General features: G+C 46.6%; 1 protein-coding gene across 9 annotated transcripts in view; it reads left to right on the top strand.

Moving 5' to 3' along the window:
* LOC102191423 (proton-coupled amino acid transporter 1) overlaps nt 1-18,872 on the top strand; it is a 58,404-nt gene extending 39,532 nt beyond the window's left edge. For 4 of the 9 annotated variants that reach the window (XM_013965702.2, XM_013965703.2, XM_013965705.2 and 1 more), the window contains 3 exons: nt 1,697-1,863; nt 5,332-5,501; nt 14,410-18,872. In XM_013965702.2, the coding sequence (XP_013821156.1) occupies nt 1,697-1,863; nt 5,332-5,501; nt 14,410-14,681 (609 nt within the window). In that variant the 3' untranslated portion in view covers nt 14,682-18,872. Of the gene's footprint in view, nt 1-1,696; nt 1,864-2,800; nt 4,930-5,331; nt 5,502-14,409 lie in introns of those variants that run through there. The other 5 variants (XM_018050132.1, XR_001918289.1, XM_018050133.1 and 2 more) reach the window with 5 other exon arrangements.

Genomic DNA, 22,344 nt, shown 5'->3' with positions numbered 1-22,344 from the left:
GGCCCTTGTGGAAAATGGGCATAATGACAAGATCAAAGACAGAGGAAGGGGCCAGTTAGATGTTTCCCTAAGTTGCTTTTCCTGCAACAGCCCAGCCAGGTGCGGTTGATAGCAGATCATGAAGGTAGTCATAGTCACATTTGGTCTTTTCCCTGTTCCCTGTATGAACCATTCTTCATAAAATGCCTTTCATAATAGTATGGAGGTTCCTCAAAAAACTAAAAACAGAGTTGCCATATGATCTAATAGTCGCAGTCATGGGTTATACATGTCATATATACCCAGGCAAAACTCTAATTTGAAAAAAATACATGCACCCCTATGTTCATAGCAGCACTATTCGCAATAGCCAAGATATGTAAGCAACCTGTGTCCATCAGCTGATGAATGGATAATGAATACACACACACAGAAACACGCACAGGGATATTATTTAGCCATTAAAAATAATGAAATAATGCCACTTGCAGCAACATGGATGCAACTAGAAATTATGATACTAGGTGAAGTAAGTCAGAAAGATACTTATATATGGAATCTAAAACGAACATATCTATGAAACAAAAACAGACTCACAATTAGAACAGACTTATGGTTACTGGGGGTGGTGTAGGTGGCGGGTGGGGGAAATGGGGAGTTTGGAATTAGCAGATGCAAATTATAATGTGTAGGATGGATAAACAACAAGGTCCTACTGTATAGCACAGGGAAGTATATCCTGTAATAAACCATAATGGAAAAGGTTGCAAAAAGGAATATGTATATGTATAACTGAGTCACATGACTGTTTAGCAGAAGTTAAACAGAACATTGTAAATCAACCATACTTCAATATAATTTTTAAAACTTTTTCATAATAAAATGTTAAGTATTAAAAAAACTGCAAATAAGAGGCCTTTCCTTGGCTTTAGCAAATGTTAAAATCCTCTACTGTGAGGGAGGAGGCTGCAGGGTCAGTGGTTTGAAATAGGAGTCTGAAAACTGGGTTTTGTTATACATCTCCGCAGACTTCAGCCTCCGGGATCTTCTATTAAGTCATGCCACCCCTAACACCTCAGTTTCTCTAAGTTGGAGGTTTCACTTGTCACTGCTAGTGCCCACCCCTTTTGAGGTAAGGAAACAGTTTCTGGGAACTGGAGTGGCAGTTTTCCTTGACCTGCATCTTGCGTTCTTAGGACAGGTTAGCAGAGCTATGATCTCAGTCGAGGTAACAGTTGGCCTGGGCCACTGCTGGGTCTCTTCCTCATCATGCTGAGTGGGCATGATGCAAGAGGGCCTGTTGGGAGCTGTCCACCTGCATTCAAGGTGCAAAAAGCACTCCCAACCCACAGGAGGCAGAGAGCCAACCTGCAACAGGAGTCCTGGCTTCCGGGCCTGCCCACGATACCTCTTGGGACTTCCTGCTTAGACAGTAGGCTCCAAAGCTCCTCCAGCTCGGCAAGTGTTGTTGTTGTTGCTAAGTTGTGTCTAACTCTTTGCGACCCCATGGACTACAGCATCCCTGTCCTTCACCATCTCCCAGAATTTGCAAGCATAACGTCTGATGAACAGCTTACATTTGTCTGTCTAGTGAAAAACAGATGTGCTTTGGGGAAATTCTGGGGGAATAAGGAGAGGTTACATTTTTCTGAGAATATTACTTGATTATTGTTGTTGACCATTAATGGTGCTTTTTTATCTCTCACTATTCTCCTAGGTTCTACCCCTTGAAAACAAAATGAAGGATCCTAAGAAATTTTCTCTCATCCTCTATGTGGGAATGACTATCGTCACTGCCCTCTACATCAGCCTGGGGATTCTGGGTTACCTGCAATTTGGAGCTAACATCCAAGGCAGCATAACCCTCAACCTGCCCAACTGCTGGTATGTAGGGGAGGAAGGAATCCTAGGAGCACTGGGTTTTTAAAAAAAAATCAATGAGGGTCATAATGTGTGTTTTTCCTCCTTCCTGTCTCTTAAATCAGCCCACTTCACTTTAGCCGCTTCTTGCCCCCAGTCTCCAGGCCAGCACCATCCTCCTTGGCTGCCCATCAAGCCTTTTGGCTGGTCTCCCTGCCTGAGTCTGACTCTCCCTCAAATCTGTTCTTCTCCTGTTGCGGTGGGAGCCATTTAACCCTCAGTCCTATCATGCAGTCCCCTGTCGAGAGGGCACAGCTCCACCCCCATCTAGCTCTTTCTCAGTGAAGAGGCCTCATGCTGGGAGTCACTCTGTTTGAGAAATCCTCTAATGTCTCACCGACTGACGCGTCAAGTCTAGGTCAGTGGCCCTCCTCTCTGCTGCCACGGGGTCCGATGAGGATCCTGTCCTAATTCTTATTCCATTGTGTTGTAGTTGTCTGTTTACCCATGCTGTGCTCTCCCTACATTATAAGCTTCATTCATTTTACCCCAGCCCCCTGGCACAATGCCTGGCATACAGTCAAAACCAAGTGAAAATTTTTTGAACGAAAAGGGAGGACTAAGTGCTGAGACGGCGAGGCATTTATAAATGAGGAGAGCTCACCAGGAAGCCACTGGAACACAGAGGATAGAGGTGGTCCGCCATGTCCCAGCTCTCTATAGCCTTGGACAGGCCGCAGCTTCCCACTGCCCCAGTTCCCCTTTCTGGGAACTAAGCCTAGTCATTTCTGTCAGAATTGTCATGCAGATCAAATAACATCCGTGAGCTTGGTACTACTGTACTGTCACCGTGGAGAAGTAGGCTGGTGCTGAGCTTTATACTTTGGATGAGTCATTCTGATGGAGACAGATGCCTCGTGGATTGATTGATCCACTGACTGATGGTGGCCACTTCTCCCAGGAGATCTGAGCCCAGAAGGGTCAAGCATCCAGTCCACGGACCTCGAACCTTTCCCGATACACCAGGAAAAAGGAGGGCAAACTTGCCTGGTCCCCAGCTTCTGCTGTGCCTGTCCCAAGACTGCCGCTTGCTCCGTGTGCAGGTGCAGGTGGAGCCTCTCCCCGTGGGCTGGGAACTCTTCTGTATCTCACTTTCCCTAAGTCATGACTGCTGTATTGCAGAGAAACACCAAGACATACTGAAATCCTTCCTGACAAGGTAAATGTCAGAGGGTGTGTCCTAAGCAGCAAATTCTTTTTGGAAGATTAAAATTTCATTGCAAACAGCAGCCGTGAGCAGATGCTATAAAGCTTGTCGAATGCCCTAGGGATCAGAATAACCTTTCAGGTCGGCCTGGTTTTAGAGGTCTGATGGGTGAGGCATTGTACAAGGACTGACTGAGGAAATTGAGAAAAATGTTTTTTCAGTAGGATCAGTGTTTAATACTGGTCACCCTGATCAGCAGACAAGTGGTAACCCTGAAGTGGGCTGTTTTCTCTCAAAAGTCTTTCTCTTTCCCTCTAATGCCTGCTTTTCAATTTCCAAATATTCATGCCCTTTCAAAAGAGAAGAGTCAAGTAGTAGCTCAGCATAACTGAAGATAAATGGATCAGGAGCAGCAGAAGCAGCCGACATAATCTGAAGCCATAGGCGAGCATCTGTCTTCTTTCCTCTGATGTTTCCACCCCAGCTCCCCTAATCTTTCTGCCTCTCTTCGGGTATGATTTATTTAGCTGTCCCAGCAGGTGGCTATCCTGAATCTAGACTTCTCAGCACTCCAGAAGGCTTTGGGGCTGCACTGAGTTTAATTATAGAGCTGCTAGCTGGTTTTTTCCCAAAGGGTTTTTAATTATGTATTCTTGGAGCAAAAGACCTTTTGTCAGTCTCAGTCTCTCCCAGGGTGTTCTCCTGCTTATAGCGTTAGAACATCTTCTAGGTATTAAGTTCAACCACAGAGAAAGTCAGTGCACACCATGAACAGTATAATCACTTAAAAAAAGTCTTTATTGAATTTTTACAATATTGCTTCTGTTTTATGTTTTGGTTTTTTTGCCCTGAGGCATGTGGGATCTTAGCTCTCCAACCAGGGATTGAACCCACGTCCTCTGCACTGGAAGGTGAAGTCTTAACCTCTGGATCACCAGGAAGTCCCTATAATCACCACTTTTAAAAGACTTCCAGCAAGGGAGGGAGGCCGCAGTTTCTTGCTGGTAATGCATGAGGGTCTTTGAAGTGGAACTTTGCTTAGGGGCAGGATGGCCTTCTCTTTAATGGGCATGTCAAATCTGAATACTTACTGATCAGACCTTTTTTCTACTCTTCACTGTCCTAGGTCTTGGATAAGACAGACGTGTCCCGTGGTAGGTTAGCAGTCTCTCTGAGAAGCCTCCCATGAAGCAGTGGTAGGATAGTAGCCAGCCCTAGTGGGATGGAAAGATGGCTTTTGTTCCTGTCTGTTCATTCTGTGTGATCACCATCTGATTCTAGGGAGCACTGAGTTGGATGGGAAGGATGTGAAATGCCTGTTGCATTTGAATTGTATTTTTTTTCCTGCTGTTTACTCCTTTTTTTCCTTGCTTTTTAAAAAAGTTTTTGTTTTTTAATTTTTACAATGTCATGTTGGTCTCTGTTTTTATTTGTTAAAGGCTATATGCCTGTGGAAAAGATTCCAAATGTTCAAAGGGCGTACAGAAAATATTAGGTTTCCACTTGCCTCTTCAGGACCCCTGTTTTACAATTTTCCATTTCGGGGTTGACCATTGCCAGTTTCTTGTGTTTTCTCCTCAAGATACTTGGCGTATATAGGAATGTCACATGTATGTGTGTCTGAAAGGGGGTGTTTTTCCTTCTTTTTCCTTTATTTTAGACAGTGGGTACCGTACTGTCAACACTGTTCGGCTTCATGTTTTTTCCCACTTCATTGTATGTCATGGAGGTAGTTTCATATCAGCACCGGAGTTCTTTCTCCTACTTTTTAACACTTCTGTGGGAATGCCTGTTTTCCCAGGTGCCGCTAGCGGTAGAGAATCCACCTGCCAATCCAGGAGATGCAAGTGACATGGTTTGGATCCCTGAGTCGGGAAGATACCCTGGAGTAGAAAATGGCAACCCACTCCAGTTTCTTGCCTGGAAAATTCCATGGGCAGAGGAACCTGGCAGGCTACAATCCATGGGGTCACAAAGAGTCAGACATGCCTGAGCACATTGGGGTGCCATGATTATTTAACCAATTCCCTCCTGATTAACATTGGAACTGTTTTTAATCTTTCAGACTTAGAGCTGCAGTGACATATTTTTACTGTAAGTTTATGTATGCATGTACAAGTATACCTATAGGATAAATCCCTAGACCTGAAATTGCTCATCCAAAGGAGACGTGTTTATAACTTGGAGAGATGTGGCCAAGTCACCACAGGGCCATTTTGCAGTCTCACTGCTGGGTATGTGAGTGTGCATAGCTGGCTCTGAGTGTGTCTCGACTCTCTCTGCAGGCTGTACCAGTCAGTTAAGTTGCTCTACTCCGTTGGCATCTTCTTCACCTACGCCCTCCAGTTCTATGTCCCTGCCGAGATCATCATCCCTTTCTTTGTGGCCCGTGGGCCTGAGCATTGCGAACTGGTGATAGATCTCTCCGTGCGCACCGTGCTGGTCTGTCTGACATGTGAGTAGAAGACAAGATCATTACCTTGTCTGTTTTCTCCCCAGAGGGCCCCAGTCCCCAGGGCTTTTGTGAGGGAAGGCTTGTGTCGTAGGCAGTGTTGTGTGAGCAGGGAACTTGGGGCGCTGTCTCAGCATCAGAGTTGAGGCATGTCTGCAGAGGGACTGAATTGATTATAGGTATGCTCTAAAGCATACAGTAATGGGAGTGGTGATTTCTTTATAGAGACAGCCTAAAATGTGATGGCAGTGGTCATGATGCTTAGTAAACGGGTGCAATTATTATTCTGTCTGAAATATGGCAGAAGTTTAAAAGAGATCCATTTAACACACACGCATAATGAGTACTGTAAGTTCTTTGATAGCAGGTGTATCTTTATTTATTTCAAATAATCGTGTTTCCAGTGTGACAGTCTGTTCCTTGGATTGCATTTTGAGACTGCTTGATACTATTCTAAATACTTTTGGATGGTGGTCTCACTGAAATCTGTTTCATAGAAAATTTCTGTTGACTACCCTAGGTGTTTGCTTTATCACTTTGTGTTTAATTCCTCTCTTCTGACCACATACCCAGGAGTGTGAGCTGAGAGACAAGATAGCACCGTATTTGTTCTTGGTTAAAACTGGTATAATTCAAAAATAAATTATTTTTTTGAAGCTCCTGTGAAGTTGATAAAATAATTCTTGAATATATTGGTCTCTAATATCTAATTTAAATTTTAAGAGATTTGCAGTTTCTTTCCAAATTGAAATGCTTGAATCATAGATGTCTCTTTTGGCCATGGTTAGGTTTTTTTTTTTTTTTTTTAACTTTTACGTTTTTGGGAAAAGAGACATCTTTGCTTATCATATTGGAACTTTCCTTAAAGTATGCGGTCCAAGCCTCTGTATTTGGAGTAAAGCTGGTATTTCTTTTAATAGGTTTTTTTAAAGTTATTTTTTAATTGGAGGAAAGTTGTTTTACAACGGAGTATTGGTTTCTGGTTGCAACAACACAAATCAACCATAATTATATATGTATCCCTTCCCTCTTGAGCCTCCCTCCCCTCCCTCACCCCTCAGGTGATCACAGAGCACCAGGCTGGGCTCCCTGTGTTATATAGCAACTCCTCACCAGCCAGTTTACACATGATGGTGTATATATGTCGATGCTGATCTCTCCATTCGTCCCACTTTCTCCCTCCCTAGCTGTGTCCACAGGTCTGTTCTTACTTCCGCATCTCCATTCCTTTCCTGCAGACAGGTTCCTCAGTACCATCTTTCTAGATTCCACGTATATGTGTTAATATACGATGTTTGTTCATTGGACCAGAATGGAGTGTTTTAGGGATGAATGATGTGATAGTTGTCTAACATGCACTCATAGTCTGGAAGGTTTGAAATGACTTCATTGGTTGACTGTTAGCAAGAGCAGGGCAAACAAGAGGCTGTCATCCTTTCCTTCCACCTACGTAGATGTGGGGAGCAGACTGGTGCCCATCCCAGGATGGCCCTCCCCCAGCCACCTACAGGTACCTTCCTGATGTTACTTCTGGGGCAGTGGGTGGAAGCTCAGTGTCCCAGGTCTGCATGGAAGGAACTCACTGGAGCTGAGACCTGAAGACCTTCCTATTTAATCTTGGGGAGCTCGCCTGCTGAGGCGTTCTTGTAGGCTGGACCTGGGTAGCAGAGTGCACACCTTGGTTTCACCAGCCCCAGAGAGGTGAAGGAAACCAGGAATCTGACCCCTCATATTCTTCACTGGACAGCCCTTTGGGCTATCTCCTTAGACCAGCCTGGAAAACAGCCCACTGCCTGCAGGCCACTGCTGCCCCAAAGTGATTGAAAGGAAGGAATGTGCAGGGTACAGCTATGACTTTTGAGTAAAGCACCTGAATGTGTGGTGAGATCAGAGGCTTGCACTCTCCTAGATTTTACTGTTTCTTGCCGGCAACCCTGGAGGCTTTGATCAAGCATGTATAATTCCTCTACAGAGAAATTAGATCTGAGTGTTGAGGAGACAGCACCTAAGTGCACGGTGTTCATAATGTCAACTCTAAGGCCCTGATTCTTGAATCCAAGGGGTACTAGAAGAAAGGATAGGGATAGCTCAAATAATGGGCTTTGTTTCAGAGTGGTTACTATAGAGAAAGCAGGCCTGTCTGTGTACATGTGTTGTCCCTGCTGGAAGAGCTGGGGCACTGAGCTGGCCCTGGCTCCTCTCACTGCCCCATTTTCTTCTCAAGTTTGGCTCAGCCTCCGGTAGCATATGTCTCGCTTCCTGCCAGGTTCCTCTCCACTGCACCCCGCGGCAGCCAGCAGTCCTGACTCACAGACCTCCTGCTATCCTTAAATGCCTCTCGGTTTTCACTTCGCTTTTCCTAGCTCTGTCTATGGGTCTCACCTCCCTTCTGCAGTGTGACGCTCAGAGGATAAGAGCTGCGTTTGATCTTTAAGCACATTGGGTTGTTTTCCCCTTCTCCTGTGGTCTCCTGTGACTTGACTTTGCATTGTCATCCTATTAAAGGGTGCAACCCCTTCATCTCTGAGTGCTCAGCCTCTCTTGCCTTCCCTGGAGACTTTGAAGTTATTGTGGGATTCGGGAGCGGCATTTTACTGTAGCACCAACTTAATTGCATTTTTCTGACTTCATTTTGTTTTTTTATCTCTGTAACTTCAGATCCTTTGGCCGAAGGTTAATTGGTATATGATTTTAGATCTTTGATGTAACTGATTGTTTTCATTTACAGTCATAAATTTTAATGGCAGCTTGTTTGATTGCTATTTGGGCTATTTTCTTGTTTTCTCCCCAGCTTTCTCTCCACCTGCTCACTCTCCATCCCCAAGGGAGCAGGAAAATCTGGTTCAGCCTCATTTTTTTTTCCACTTAGAATTCAACTTTCTCACCACTCTTCCCCATCTGCCAAAGATGACCATGTCTGCTTTTTTGATGCTTTATTGCACACTTTTGGAGAGGAAAGGAAAGAAAAATATGCATGTCAGAGATTGGTGCTCATTTTGTTACAGTTTCATATGGGACAGTAGTTTCTTCCAGCCCATATGTTTGGCCATGCAGACCTAGCAGATCACCTTATGTCCAGACCTTGTGTAGAAGGAGAGGCTGGGAGAGGCTGCTCCACCTGAAAGAGGCCGGAAATGTGCAAAGAGTAGTTCCTTTGGAGCTACTAACCTGTCCTCCAGTGGTTTGAACTGATCTGCTGTGGCACTTGGCACATGACACATTTTATTTCAGTTAGGTATGAGAATGTCATAAACCTGTTAATGAAGACAGAATAGCAGCACAACCATCTCAGTTAAGAGATCTATCACAGCCTAGAATATAAAGCAGTCCAAGCAGCCAGACTCTTAAGAGAAGGAAGCTTCCAGGTCCAAACAAAGTGGCTTTCTCCACCCCTTTTGGCCTCCCACACATCTCAGTCTTGCAGCTACAAAGAAAGAGAACAGCAGCACTAACTGTGCTCTGAGCCCCCATCCCCACCACGGGGTCGGTCATGAGGCCTCAGTGTCTTCATTTGTAAGATGTGAAAGGGATCCCCTCACTTCATGTCTAAAACTCTGTCATTCTGCACTAGTACTCTGAGCTTGATTTTAAATTCCTACCAAAATATTGCTCCCCAAAAAGTTAATGTAATAAAAGCATTTGAAGATTGTCTAGATCTAGAGTAAGTGAAAAAGCAATTCCCAATATCCCAGTGACTTAAAATAACTTTTGTGTTTTATCTTCTGTGTAATCCCCATGGGCGCTTTTTATAAATAATTGCAGTCCTCATATACATGTGACTTTGTCTTTGGCATTTTGTTTAAAATTGTCTCATGACTATACATATCTTTGGAAATATTTTTTAATGACTGCACGATATTCCATTTTATTGGTAGATCATGTTTACGAAACCACTCCTTTAACACTGGACATGTAGGTTGTTTCCCTTGTTTTTGTATTGTTTTTAAAATTTATACTCCCACTAAATGAAATTATACATTCTGTTCAAGAGTGTTATTAATTTTAAAGACAGATTTCTAGCCGTTTGAGAGCCACATAGGTGAGCTTCACCTACACTGATGGTAATAAACAGCAGTAAGCACTTCTGGACACAGGAGCTGTAAGTGTCCAAGGGCTTTCTGTCAGTGTGCTTGTCTCTTAAGTGCTTTCTCTGCTCTGTGCGTAAGTCAACTCTTTCTGTTGTGGTCTAAAACCACAGGCTCAGAATTCCAGTCAGTTCCTTCTCTAAACATGGCTGTTGGCCTCCTGCTGCTTCAGCAGTTAAAAGATCACATTTTCAGTGTCTCTTAACCCAAAGAGAAGATGTTTTGCAATACCATTGGAGCCCTCTTGACTAATCATGTGATCTGCCCGTTCTCAGGGCCAACAGCTAAGCTGTTCATGTCATAGCTAGGCTGCTGCAGGGGGCTGGGGAGCTGCCTGCCAGTGGGGAGTATGCTATCTTTGACCCTCTTTGTATGAGATACTCTTTCTGTGGGGGAGTAGGGAGAGGGTTCCTGGAGGAGGGCATGGCAACCCACTCCGGCAATCCTGCCGGGAGAATTCCCATTGACAGCGAAGTCTGGCGGGCTGCAGTCCATGAGGTTGCAAAGAGTCAGACACAACTGAGCAACTGAGCACAGGGAGAGGGTATTCCCAGTTGGCTGCTTCCTGAGGCATCTGCCTTCTTGGATTTCTCTTTCTTAAGGGCTTTAACTCATGGAGTAAAGACATTCAGTGTTAGAAGAGGTTTTAGTTGCTCCCATATCTTTCCTGAGTACCCGATTCCCATCTCTGGAATTAGTGAAATCTAGTTTGCCTGGACAGGGAAGCCTGGTGTGCTGCAGTCCATGGGGTCGCAGAGTTGGACATAACTGAGCGACTGAACTGAACTGAGTTTGCCTGGTGTTTGGTAAACAGAGGCCTTGGTTATAAGGCCCTCCGTTTGGGTCTCTCTCCCTTCCTCCTCCCCCAGTGTATTAACTAATGGGAAGTTCATTCTTCCTGCCTTCTCCCCTCATTATGTTTCTCCAGTGTCGGGCTGCATTTAGGGTTCAACTGTGTATCCGGTCAAGCTAGGACAGGAAGAGGGTCCTCCCTTTGCAGCCCTGTGGTCCTGGCTTTTTAAAATTTTGCCCTTTAAAAAATATCTCTATTAAGGACATTTGTGTTAAACATACTTATCTTGTATATCGGTAGTCAAGTCAAGAACAAGTTTTCAGGTTGCTATTTTAAAGTCATGATGAAATGGAACATTTCCATCCAATCTGAGAAAAGATTCTGATCTTGCAAGCTTCTGTTTCTATTCTCACTTAATTCTTATCAGAGTGGAGCACATGTGACTTCACTTAGCTCATATCATGAAGTACCCATCTGTCCTCCAGGCTAATATGCAAGAGGAAAGGAGAGGACAGACCCTCAGCACTGGGAGGGGCTGGGCAGGTCCTCTGACTTGTCTCCTCCAGGTACTTGTCTCAGCATAAACGCCTGCTTTCTTTTCAGTGGTTGGAGCATCCTGGGGACCAGGAGGAATAACTCACACTTCCTTTAATAGTACAAAACCAGAGCTACTTACTTGGTGGTTTAGTAGCTGAGTCATGTCCGACTCTTTGTGACACCAGGGACTGTAGCCCTCCAGGCTTCTCTGTCCATTGAATTCTCCAGGCAAGAATACTGGAGTAGGTTGCCCTTTCCTTCTCCAGAGGATCTTCCCAATCCAGGGATTAAACCTGGGTCTCCTGCATTGCAGACGGATTCGTTACCAACTGAGCCACCAGGGAAGCCCTAGTCAGGGGCAGGGGGGCTAGAAGTTACATTTTTGGCCCAACCATGTCTTCTAAGATGGAATCCTGTCAGTCAGCTGTACCACTCTGGAGCAGCACATGGTACTTCCCAGACAGTGAATTGAGGGACATATTCCAGAACACATTCCCAGGTGACTAAATCTGCATTGTGCAGTTCCTTAAAATTTCAGCGATGCAAGTGATCATCCAGTGTTAATGAAGCCACCTTACTCCATGGGTAAATGAACTAAGGCTCAGAATGGGAGCTGATTTCACACCCCAGGTCACATGCAGCCTGCTCCTGAGCAGGGATGGGTAATGCTGTTAGCTAACATTTATGAGGCCTTTGTTATGTGTGTAGTACTCCAAGTTCTTTACCTGAATGATCTCATTTGACCATCCCTATTTAGCAGTAGGGAAGATGTCTTAACTATGTTAAGTAACTGACTGGTCAGTAGTGGGTTGGAGCCTAGGTTCTGAGTCCAGACTCTTAATCACACTCTTATATCAGCCTCTCCAAGGCTCAGATCTGATGACTGCCTCAGCTGTTTCCACCCCACTGCTCACCTGAACTGAAATATCTGGAGCCACCACTGTGTGGTTAAACATTAGGCAGAGAGATCCAGACCCCAGAGAGGGCGAGTGTCTTACTCCAGGTTACACAGCAGATCAGCTCTTGTTGTCTTAGGTTTTCCGTGATGAGAGCATCATTTTGTCATCAACCTACAAACACTCCCAACTTTCCTCCAAACTCAACCCTGACGGTTTGAGGGATATCATCAACTCTATTTAGAAATAGCTGAAGGCTGAAACAGACTATTTTAAACTTACAGAGCAAGTTAAAAGCTTATATCTTTGGTAGACTCTGAAGGCTTCAGAACAGTTGAGGGTATTCCGAGATAATTGCCATGATGGTTCATTGTAGAAGAAAGAAAGAGGAAGGGATTGCCCTGGGGTTGAAAAGCCCTGGGCAGCATAGGCAAATCTGAAACTCATTTTCCTTGTACCTCCTTTTGTTATCAGGCTTCAAAATCCTTGTCTGGAGTCCTCTGAAAAGCAGAGAGGGGTCAGGGCTGACCTGTACTGGATTTTTACCTCATCATTGTGTGTGTCTCTGGGAAAGCTAATCTGGTATCTGAACCCCTCAGTTCTTCACAGACAGGATCTTTCTGCTGATCTGCCGGATCCCCTGTTCTCCCTCCTCCTGCTCATCCTATTCTGTATTTTCTTGATCATCAGGTCTATGATGTTACTGAATCAGGGGCTTGAGCCCTCGTTCCAGCTGTCACTTTCTATCATGTAAATTCTTCAGGGCTGTCTTTCCACAGAGACCATAATAATGTTGTGGAGGTCTGTACCTATGGAGCGGAGGCGAATTCAGCTCAGCGAGTGGTTGTTTCCCAGTGCCGTCTGCTAGACAGTAGACGTTCTGCGTGATGGGAGTGCTCCAGGTCTGTGCTGTCCAGGATAGTAGCCATGAGGCACAGGTGGCAGTTGAGTCCTTGCAGTGTGGCCAGTGTGACTGGGGGACCGAGTTCATTCAGATTTGGATAGCTAGTGACAGTGGCGTTATTGTACAGCACGGCTGCAGAGTGAGTGAATGTGAGACGGGTGACGTGGCTCTACTCATCCCAGTTCCCAGCCTGCCTCTTGCCTTCCCGCATGGAGTGGTGTTCCAGGCAAAAAAGTGAGTGTTTCTCTTAAAACCTGGCCTCTAAATGCAGCCCACTGCTTTCATCTGGCGCTCACCCAAAGGAGCAGCAATCGATTCCAATAGTCCATTTGGAGGGTACAGTCGGCTGCACAGGATTATGACGTTCTGGCGTCTCACCACTGTGATGCCTTCCTCAGAGCAATTGGACCTCGCTTCTGCTTTATGAAATGAATGTAGGATTGAAACCCTCCAATGTGAGTCTACTGTGTCCAGTGTGAGTCTCTTATAGAGATCAGGGAGGAGATAGATGTGCTCTGGATTACTGTCTCAATGCTCAGAACTGCTGGCCAGAGCCCAGCAACGGGGAAGACGATTCATCAAAATAATTTGATTATTAGCAAGTTAACGGTGCACTTGCCATGAGCAACGAAATATACACTACTGATAATATTAACTGTATTGTGTGCCTGGTGTACACCAGGCCTTTTAAGTGCCTGTGTAACCTCCTTTGATCATCACGACCTCCCTGACGGGAGCTTTTATATCTTCATCTTGTCAACAAGAAAACTGGGGAAAAGAGCCATGTGTCACTCAAGACAGAGCCAGAGTCCAAACACTAGTGCCCAATTCCAGAGCCCATAATCCTCAATAAACCTATGAAACGTTGGCCTTCACCACTACCCGTCCCCCAAGTGGAGAGCTGAGTTAGGGCAAGTCGTAGGGTCAGTGGGCAGTGGAGTAAGTCCTCTGCTTGGATTTAAACAGCACTGTCTGACTAGCTGGCCGGTGGTAGAGGTGTTGGTGTGCTATGGAAAGCTGTGGCGTTCCCTCATGCAGTCCTCATTTCATCTTTATCATCTGTTGCACCTTCCTCACGTACACCTGGGCTAAGTGTCAGGTGTGGAAGCCACCGGCTTGTCCTAACACAGGAATGGTCTTCGTAGGGGGCTTTACTCTTGAGGTCAGCCTGCACACAGATCTGCTTCTTTTCACTGCGTGAAAGCACTCTATGCCATGGGGCGTACATGGGATTGTTCAGAACGAGGGTCCCCCCAGCCCCACCGTTTCATTTCTTGTCTTTCAAGTAGAGAGGTTTGTGTTGGAGGTACCCTCAGGGGTAAGAAGATGAGCAGTCGCTCAGAAAAGGTCTGCCTCTTTTTCTGCTCTCCACTCACTCTCCTTTGGTAGGACCAGATTGCCCTGGAATGTAATTTGGCTCCTTTTCCTCAGAAAGATGAAGTCACAGACTGTGACAGGAGAAGCTGGGAGATCTGGGTTCCCATCCCAATTCTGCCTACCTTGCATTGAGTCCCGGGTTAGGCCACCTCTCCAGGCATCAGTTTTCTCATCTGCGCAATGAGAAATTGAGCTGGATTATGTCTTGGCTTCCTTGGAGCTTCCCCTTCTGTGAGATGGACTTGCTAGATTTGCTGATGGTGAGGTGGCCTCTCCCAGCTCTGGGTGGTCCTCAGCAGGCGTGTCCTCTCTCCCACAGGCATCTTGGCCATCCTCATCCCCCGCCTGGACCTGGTCATCTCCCTGGTGGGTTCCGTGAGCAGCAGTGCCCTGGCCCTCATCATCCCGCCCCTCCTGGAGATCACCACCTACTACTCGGAGGGCATGAGCCCCATCACCATTGTCAAGGACGCCCTGATCAGCATCCTGGGTTTCATGGGCTTTGTGGTAGGGACGTGTCTGACCCTGTATGAGCTGGTCCAGCCAACCAGCGCTCCCATCTTCATCAACTCCACCAGTGCCTTTGTATAGCAGGCTGGGTGCGTCCCTGCACCTGCCCGCTCTACCCTGTGTGTTCCCCCGGCACCTGGCTCCAGAGCCTCAGGTAGAGTCCAGGCTCTGGGGGAAGGTAAGGTCGCTGTCTGGGAACCCCTTCCTGGCTCCTGGGTACCCTGGGTCAGGTAGGGATGAAGACAGGGTAGGGTGTGGGCAGCAGATTCGCTGCTGCGTGGGAGGTACCTCTAGCGGCAGCGCCATCTCTGTTCGTTTGTACTTATTTTAATCCGGAACTTTTCACCTCTTTTCCCTGATCCCACCTCCTCCCTTCACTGCCTGCCTTTCTCCTTCTGACCCACCTCTCCAGATTATCCCTGTTGCACAATTCACTTTATCTAAAAATATCAGTGTCTCTCACCTCATGTTTTCTCCTTGCCCGGGCCAAGCCTAGATGAAATAATGTGGGCATGCCCTTCTTTATCAAGCCGGGCCCACCTCTTAGCTCTCTCCCAGATGTTTTACCTCAGTATTCTCCTGCCTATTCAAGTCTCTGCCCAGTCATGGAGCCTACCTAGTAGTTGAAAACCAGCCCCCAAAGCTAGAGGTTCCAGCCTTCACTCTCTCTGGCTTGCCGTGACCCTTGGCAACACCACCTCCTCTCCGGTTTCCTCGCATGGGTCACGATACTGTTATCTTAGTTGCTCAAACTGCTGAAAGCTATCAAGTGCTGCCAAATTGAAAATATTTATATTTTATTTAAAACCAGCTTTTGTTTTTAGATTCTGTCTCTAGATCTGGGACTATTTGCGACTTGTTCCTTCCTCAGTAAACTCTCACTCAACTACTCCCTCTGAGAGGAAACTGAGTCCAGGAGGTGTCTACGGAGGCCCTCAGCACCCTTGGTTGAGGACCCCGGAGCTTTCAGTCAGGACCATCGAAGTGCGGACCTCTGTGGGGAGTCACGGACTTTGCCTCCCGTCAGCCAACCTGATTGCCTCCTGAGAAGGCAGGAAGGACTCAGGAGATGTTTGCCGACGCACGAGGCGGAGGGGAAGAATGGCGACGTGGGGTGGGTTTCTCTCCATAGGAGGCTTAGAAAACGGCCGCTTTGTGCATTCAGACCTGTTCCCTCACCTCAGCTCCTGACGGACAGAGGGCACGGCCGCGTCCAGGAGGACACCCCGCTCTTGCCATGAGCGAGAAGATGAGGCCAGTGTGAAAGGCAGTTCCCCGAGTCTGCAGCAGCTGGTCCGACCCTGCATGTGGTGCTCGGTTGTTTACAAGCCCTGGAGCACGGGGCGGGTGGGCAAGTGCCCAGCCCCGGGCTGCCTCCAGGATCTGGACTTCTAATGGAACCACTTGGTTGGGACTTCGGTCTCCTGTGCTCTGAACACTAATCATGCCCTCGTCCCTCTCCCCCCACCCCGCATGCCTCCCTGGGTATCAGAAAAGAGGCAGCCTCGGGGCTGACTCACCTCAAGGTCAACCTTCAGGTTTGGGGACAAACTGCAGAGAGAGCTGGGAAATGTCCATTGCGCTGTTGGCTGCCTCTTCCCTCTTGGTGTGACAGGTATCACAGAAGGCTGTTCACTGAATCTCCGTCTCTTGAGCTGTGTGTGTGTGTGTGTGTGTGTATGTAGGTACATGCACATGCTCCTGTGTAGGTAACAGGGTCGTGCTGTCGTCCACCCCTGCCAGCCTCTTACCTGAAAGTGGGGAGAACAGCACTCCTTTATCAGGGGTTTACTTTTTGTGTGTCACCAAAGCTCCTGGGGGCTGGGACCCAGCCTCACAGCCCCAGCTTTTTTCTTTCTTTTCTGTTCCAAAGCCAGACTCTCATTCAGTGACACTTGACCTACCTAATCACTTGTTCACTTAGGAAGATGCAGTCAGTGGTGATCTGGTCTCCCTTAGGAAAGTGAACACTTTCCCCCATTCTTTCGGCTCTTTGGTGGTCACTCACAGGTGCTCACGTGACCAGGGTTCTAGCTGGAGGTGGCAGTGGCCCTGCCCTCTGGAACCGCAAGCTTTCTAAGTAACTTCTGGTTACCAAAGTGTAACTTCAAGAACCTTTAGCTCCCATTTGCAAGCCCAGGCTCCAGCAGTCTTTCCAGAGCAGTCCTGACTCTTGTTTCCAGCGAGAAGGCGCAGGCCAGTATTAGGGGCTCAGACATGTGTCCCACCCACAGCTTCCATGGTGGAGGCTTCTGTGTGCTTAGGGCACTGCTAGAGGCAGTCCTGTCCAGGCGGCTCTTGAGACCTGGCCTGGGATGCTGGGACCTGATGACTGGGCAGCACGATCCTGAGGTCTCCTGGCCCCAGGTCTATTGCTTCAGGGCCCCTGCCCAGGGAATCTGGTGTGTAGGAGAGACTGCTGCAGCCTTGGGGCTTCAGGAAACTAGCTTGGCCTGGCCTTGGCCCTGTTCAGTTGTTTCTTGTGCTTTGTCTTCTCGGGCAGCCTGATCACATGGCTACTTCGGGAGACCCAGGCAAGGTGGATGCCATGGGGACCTTCCTGCTTGTGCAGCTGCACAGCAGTCAGTTGTCGAGTAAAGGGTTGGCCAGACGGTTGTAGTGGAGGAAGCCCTTTCTTTTACAGAAGTAGCCGGCAATCCAGCTCAGGGAAGCGTACTCCTCTGCTGCCCACGGGGATCAGGGCTCCCTCCCTGCTTCTTTGCAGCCTCTCCCTGGGCCCTGCCTTAGTCTCTGGTGAAGAAGCCCCAGCATAAGTAGGAGACCAATCAGGGAACAAAAGAGCAAAGGCTTGCAGGGATGTGAGGCCACATCTTTCTGACCAAAGGTAAACAATAGGGCTTTCCGGCCCAGTGCTCTTCCACTCTGTGTCCTTCTCCAGCCTCCCCAGGGTGGCCCCGGGTTCCATCAGCCCAGAGGTAGCTTCTCAGAGCCCCCTGTTCCCTCCTGCAGACGCCACTATCAGGAGCAGGTTTCCAACTCCCTGCGGGCAGTATACCTCTCCTTAAATGCAGGTTCTTGCTGGGAACAGCACGACCTGGCATCCTCTAGTCACTTTTTCTAGAAGTTGTACCATTCACAAGTGGCATTATTTATATTTATGTTGTGCTGCTAAGAGCCCTTCATGTGCACAGACCCTGGCCAGACGGATGTGACTGTGTGGTGTGTCTTAGCCTAGAACCTGCAGCTTGGCTCCTCTGTCACTCACCTCTCCAGTCAGATTCACTGGCTGATAAAGCTCACCGTTTACCCTCTACCCCCACGAAAGGCAAACTTTGCAGTTTGCAAAGTTGTCTTAAAGTAATGATCTCCAAACAGGTATGTTAGGAAAATCTTTTCCCCCTCCTTGTTCTCCTGCCTGGCTTTTTTTCCTCAAATCTCTTGCTTCCTAAATTGTAGAACATCATCTCTGTTTAACACTACATGTTCACCTCATGTGTTTTGGAAGTGCAGAATCTCAATTTATGTCTGTTTACAGCTCTCTCTATTCACTACTCACTGCAAGGGAGTCTGTATCAGTTTGTTTTATTTCATGGCTGTTTGGATGTTCAGGTGAGCCCTGGCATCTACCTAGCTCAGAACGCAAAGCTGCTTCTCCTCAGTGGAAATAAAATTAAAAAGGCTTGACTTGATGTACAGGAGTCGGCTCCAAGTCTGCCTTACAATTTAATTTTCCAAGGTACATTACGCATCTCCAAGACCATTAAGAGGAAAGGAAAGAGTACGGTTTGTATTGAAATCATGGTTAATACTTTTAGACAGTCCTGCTAGTTGCAAAGCTGTTTGCGCTCACAGCATCAGCCTGTGACATTTCTTCCCTGTCCTTTGTACCCCCGGGTCTTTCCCTGGCCAGGGGACATAAATGGTGCTGAGCTGCGGTTACCAGAGTCGCAGTGGGAAGTAATGGTGAAGTTGCCTGCTGTCAGCCATGTTCTTTTGTTTCAATCAAGGTGATGCTGTGGAAGTGGTTTCGTTTTACTGAACTTTGCTGAACAATAAAATTATGTGACTGTTGTAAACCATGTCAGTGAATGTGTGAATAAGAGGAAAATGAAAAACTGCCATCCAGCAGGTCTTGATAACTAGACAGTCCTGTGTATGTTATGTGCCTTTGTGGATGTGGATGTTCTGAATGGTACATGGAGAAATATGGATCATGCAGGAACTCATGGAAGATTTTGTTTTGGGTTCTGCACACGGATCATGTGTTAAACTTTTCCTTAATAAATGAGCTTTATTTTTTATTTTTGAGAACTTGGAGTCTGTGTCTTTGTTTTTCTCTCTCTCTGTCTCTTTTTTTTCCCCCCAGTTACTCAGATCCCTTTACTGGATCTTAGGTCAAAAGGTTTCTTGGTTTATGTCACAGAACTCATCCGGGGGAGTAGTGTGAAGAGCAGACCCACCTGTGGGTGGAGAGTCCCTGAGAAGGGGCAGGTAGTTACTTTTCTGTTAGACAATCCTGCTCTTCCTAAGTCTACTCCTGCTTCTCTTGAAAGCTTGAGTAGAAATTCTTAGCCCTCTCTGTGCATGTCAGAGGACCACCCAGGACAGACGTGATGGTTTTCAGTGTCACGGTGGTTGGGTGATTGTATTGAATAACCCAGTTATTCAATTAAACACTAATCTAGGTGTTGCCGTGGAGGCATTTTGTAGTTGTGGTTAATGTCCACAGTCAGTTGCTTTTAAATAAAAAGATAATCCCCAAAATGTGGGTGGGCTTCGTCCAATCAGCTGAAGGGCCTCAAGAGCATAATGGAGGTTGTTTCACTGAGAAGGAGAAAATTTTGCCTCAAGACTATAGCATTAACTCCTGCCCAAGAGTTTCCAGCCACCAGCTGGCCATGCACATTCTGAACTTGCCAGCCTGCACAATCACACAAGTTCAATGCCTGTCTGTGTCTCTCTCTGTCTCCTCCTCTCTCCGCCCCCACCACCTCCCGTATGTTTTCATGTGTGTGCATCTCCATCTTACGTGTCCTGCTTCTCTGAAGAACCCTGACTGATACAAGAGATAATACTTGTATTACCCCCACCTTTCTTGAAGTGACGAGATAGATGTCAGGACATGGAAGAGATGATTCCCCTTCCTTTTTGTCACACTGAAGAGGAAAAGCAAAGCCATCCAAGCTGCCCCTAAGACGATTTGAAAACTAATCTTTGTGGGCTACAAGATTAAGTAAGTGAGGTCGCTCAGTCGTGTCCAACTCTTTGCGACCCCATGGACTGTAGCCTACATGGCTCCTCTGTCCATGGGATTTTCCAGGCGATAGTACTGGAGTGGATTGCCATTTCCTTTTCCAGCGGATCTTCCCGACCCAGGGATTGAACCCGGGTCTCCTGCGTTGTAGACAGACGCTTTACTGTCTGGGCCAAGATTAGATTTCTCTAAAAGCAGAGCCCTCAAGGGGCACTGTTGAGGCACAACACTTACGGAGGAAGGTGGGGAAAGATGACTGTTTTCTGTGATCAGTGTTATTACTGGACCTGAGGGGCTCAAAGGCATTCAGTGACTGTTCCAGGACAGCGGCCAGCAAGGGACAGAGTTGGGATGCTTACACGAGCCTTGTGGTTATGGAACCCAAGCTCTTTCCTGAGGCGCTGGCTGCCTCACCCTACTTGTTGCAGCCTCAGGTGGGAGGGCCACCCTTAGGGACTGTTGAGAGGCTTAGGGAGAATGCTACATGGTACCTGGCATGAGGGGCTCATGAAACAACGTATTAGCTGAATTGAAGAAAACCAAGATTTGGAGAGAAGCTGTTTTACTTGTATTTTTGGTTCTGTGTTCATTCATTATAATCTTGTCTTGCTCACTGGCTTCAGGCAGAGCATTCAGCCCTTCTTAGACTGTTCACTTCATGTTTTTATTCCTGCTCATATCCATACATAATGGCCATAATCCCTCCTTCCAGGTAACAAAGACCCTCAAGGTCAGCCCACTGCACTCACACAGACATAAGCTGAGTGGACAGGACCTGGATTTGGACCCTAGATCTAGCTAGGGCTTTTTGCTAAGTAGGTTGGTTTCCTCAGACCCAGCCCATTGCAGATGTGTGCCAAGAAACTGTGTGTGTCTTCAGCCAGTACCCTTTAGATCCTTGGCCACTGATATCCTCCCACCTTTGGGAGAATAAATAGGGATATAATTTACATATGATAAAAGTCACCTGTTTTTTTTTAAGTACACAACTTGATGAGCTTGGGCAAATGCATGTAGTCATCTGGCCACCATTTCAGTGAAGATACAGAATGTTTCCTTTGCCCCTCCAGGTCCCTTGTGTCCCTCTGCTATCAGTCCCATCCCCATGCCACTCACCCTTGGGAACAACTCATTTAACTTTTCTGTCTCTAGTTTTGCTTTTTCTAGAATGTCATGTATATGGAACGTTAAGTGTTGTCCCCTCTGTCTGGCTTCTTTCACTTTACATAATGATTTTTATACTTAACGTTGTGACATGTGTCCGGAGTTTGTTTTTATTTCAAAATGATACTGTGTTGTGTGGTTGAACCATAGTTTGTTTATTCATTCTCCAGTTGTTGGACATTTGGATTGCTTCCAGTTTTGGATGTTCTGAATAAAGCTGCTATGAATATTCATGCCCAGATCCTTGTGTGGACAGATGTATTTATTCAGTTCAGTTCAGTCACACAGTTGTGTCCGACTCTTTGCAACCCCATGAACCAAAGCACGCCAGGTCTCCCTGTCCATCACCAACTCCTGGAGTTTACCCAAAATCATGTCCATGGAGTCAGTGATGCCATCTAACCATCTCATCCTCTGTCGTCACCTTCTCCTGCCCTTAATCTTTCCCAGCATCAGGGTCTTTTCAAATGAGTCAGCTCTTTGCATCAGGTGGCCAAAGTATTGGAATTTCAGCTTCAACATCAGTCCTTGCAATGAACACCCAGGACCGACCTCCTTTAGGATGGACTGGTTGGATCTCCTTGCAGTCCAAGGGGCTCTTAAGAGCCTTCTCCAACACCACAGTTCAAAAGCTTCAATTCTTCAGCGCTCAGCTTTCTTTATAGTCCAACTCTCACATCCATAGATGACTACTGGAAAAACTATAGCCTTGACTAGACAGACCTTTGTTGGCAAAGTAACGTCTCTGCTTTTTAATATGTTATCTATGTTGGTCATAACTTTCCTTCCAAGGAGTCTCTGTTTTTAATATGCTGTCTAGGTTGGTCATAACTTTCCTTCCAAGGAGTAAGCGTCTTTTAATTTCATGGCTGCAGTCACCATCTGCAGTGATTTTGGAGCCCCCCAAAATAAAGTCAGCCACTGTTTCTACTGTTTCCCCATCTATTTGCAATGAAGTGATAGGACCGGATGCCATGATCTTCGTTTTCTGAATGTTGGGCTTTAAGCCAACTTTTTCACTCTCCTCTTTCACTTTCAAGAGGCTCTTTAGTTCCTCTTCACTTTCTGCCATAAGGGTGGTGTCATCTGCATATCTGAGGTTATTAACGTTTCTCCCAGCAATCTTGATTCCAGCTTGTGCTTCTTCCAGCCCAGTGTTTCTCATGATGTATTTTGCATATAAGTTAAATAAGCAGGGTGACAATATATAGTCTAACATACTCCTTTTCCTATTTGTATTTATTACTCTTTGGTAAAAACCTTGGAGTGTAATTGTGAGGTTGTATGATTCAGTGTATACCAACTTTATAAGAAACTGGAAATTTGTTTTCCAAAGTGGCTATACCATTTTGGATTCTTACCAAC

Source organism: Capra hircus, chromosome 7 (genome assembly GCF_001704415.2).
Source record: "Capra hircus breed San Clemente chromosome 7, ASM170441v1, whole genome shotgun sequence".
Taxonomy (NCBI): domain Eukaryota; kingdom Metazoa; phylum Chordata; class Mammalia; order Artiodactyla; family Bovidae; genus Capra; species Capra hircus.
This window is presented reverse-complemented; position numbering and strand designations above follow the sequence as displayed.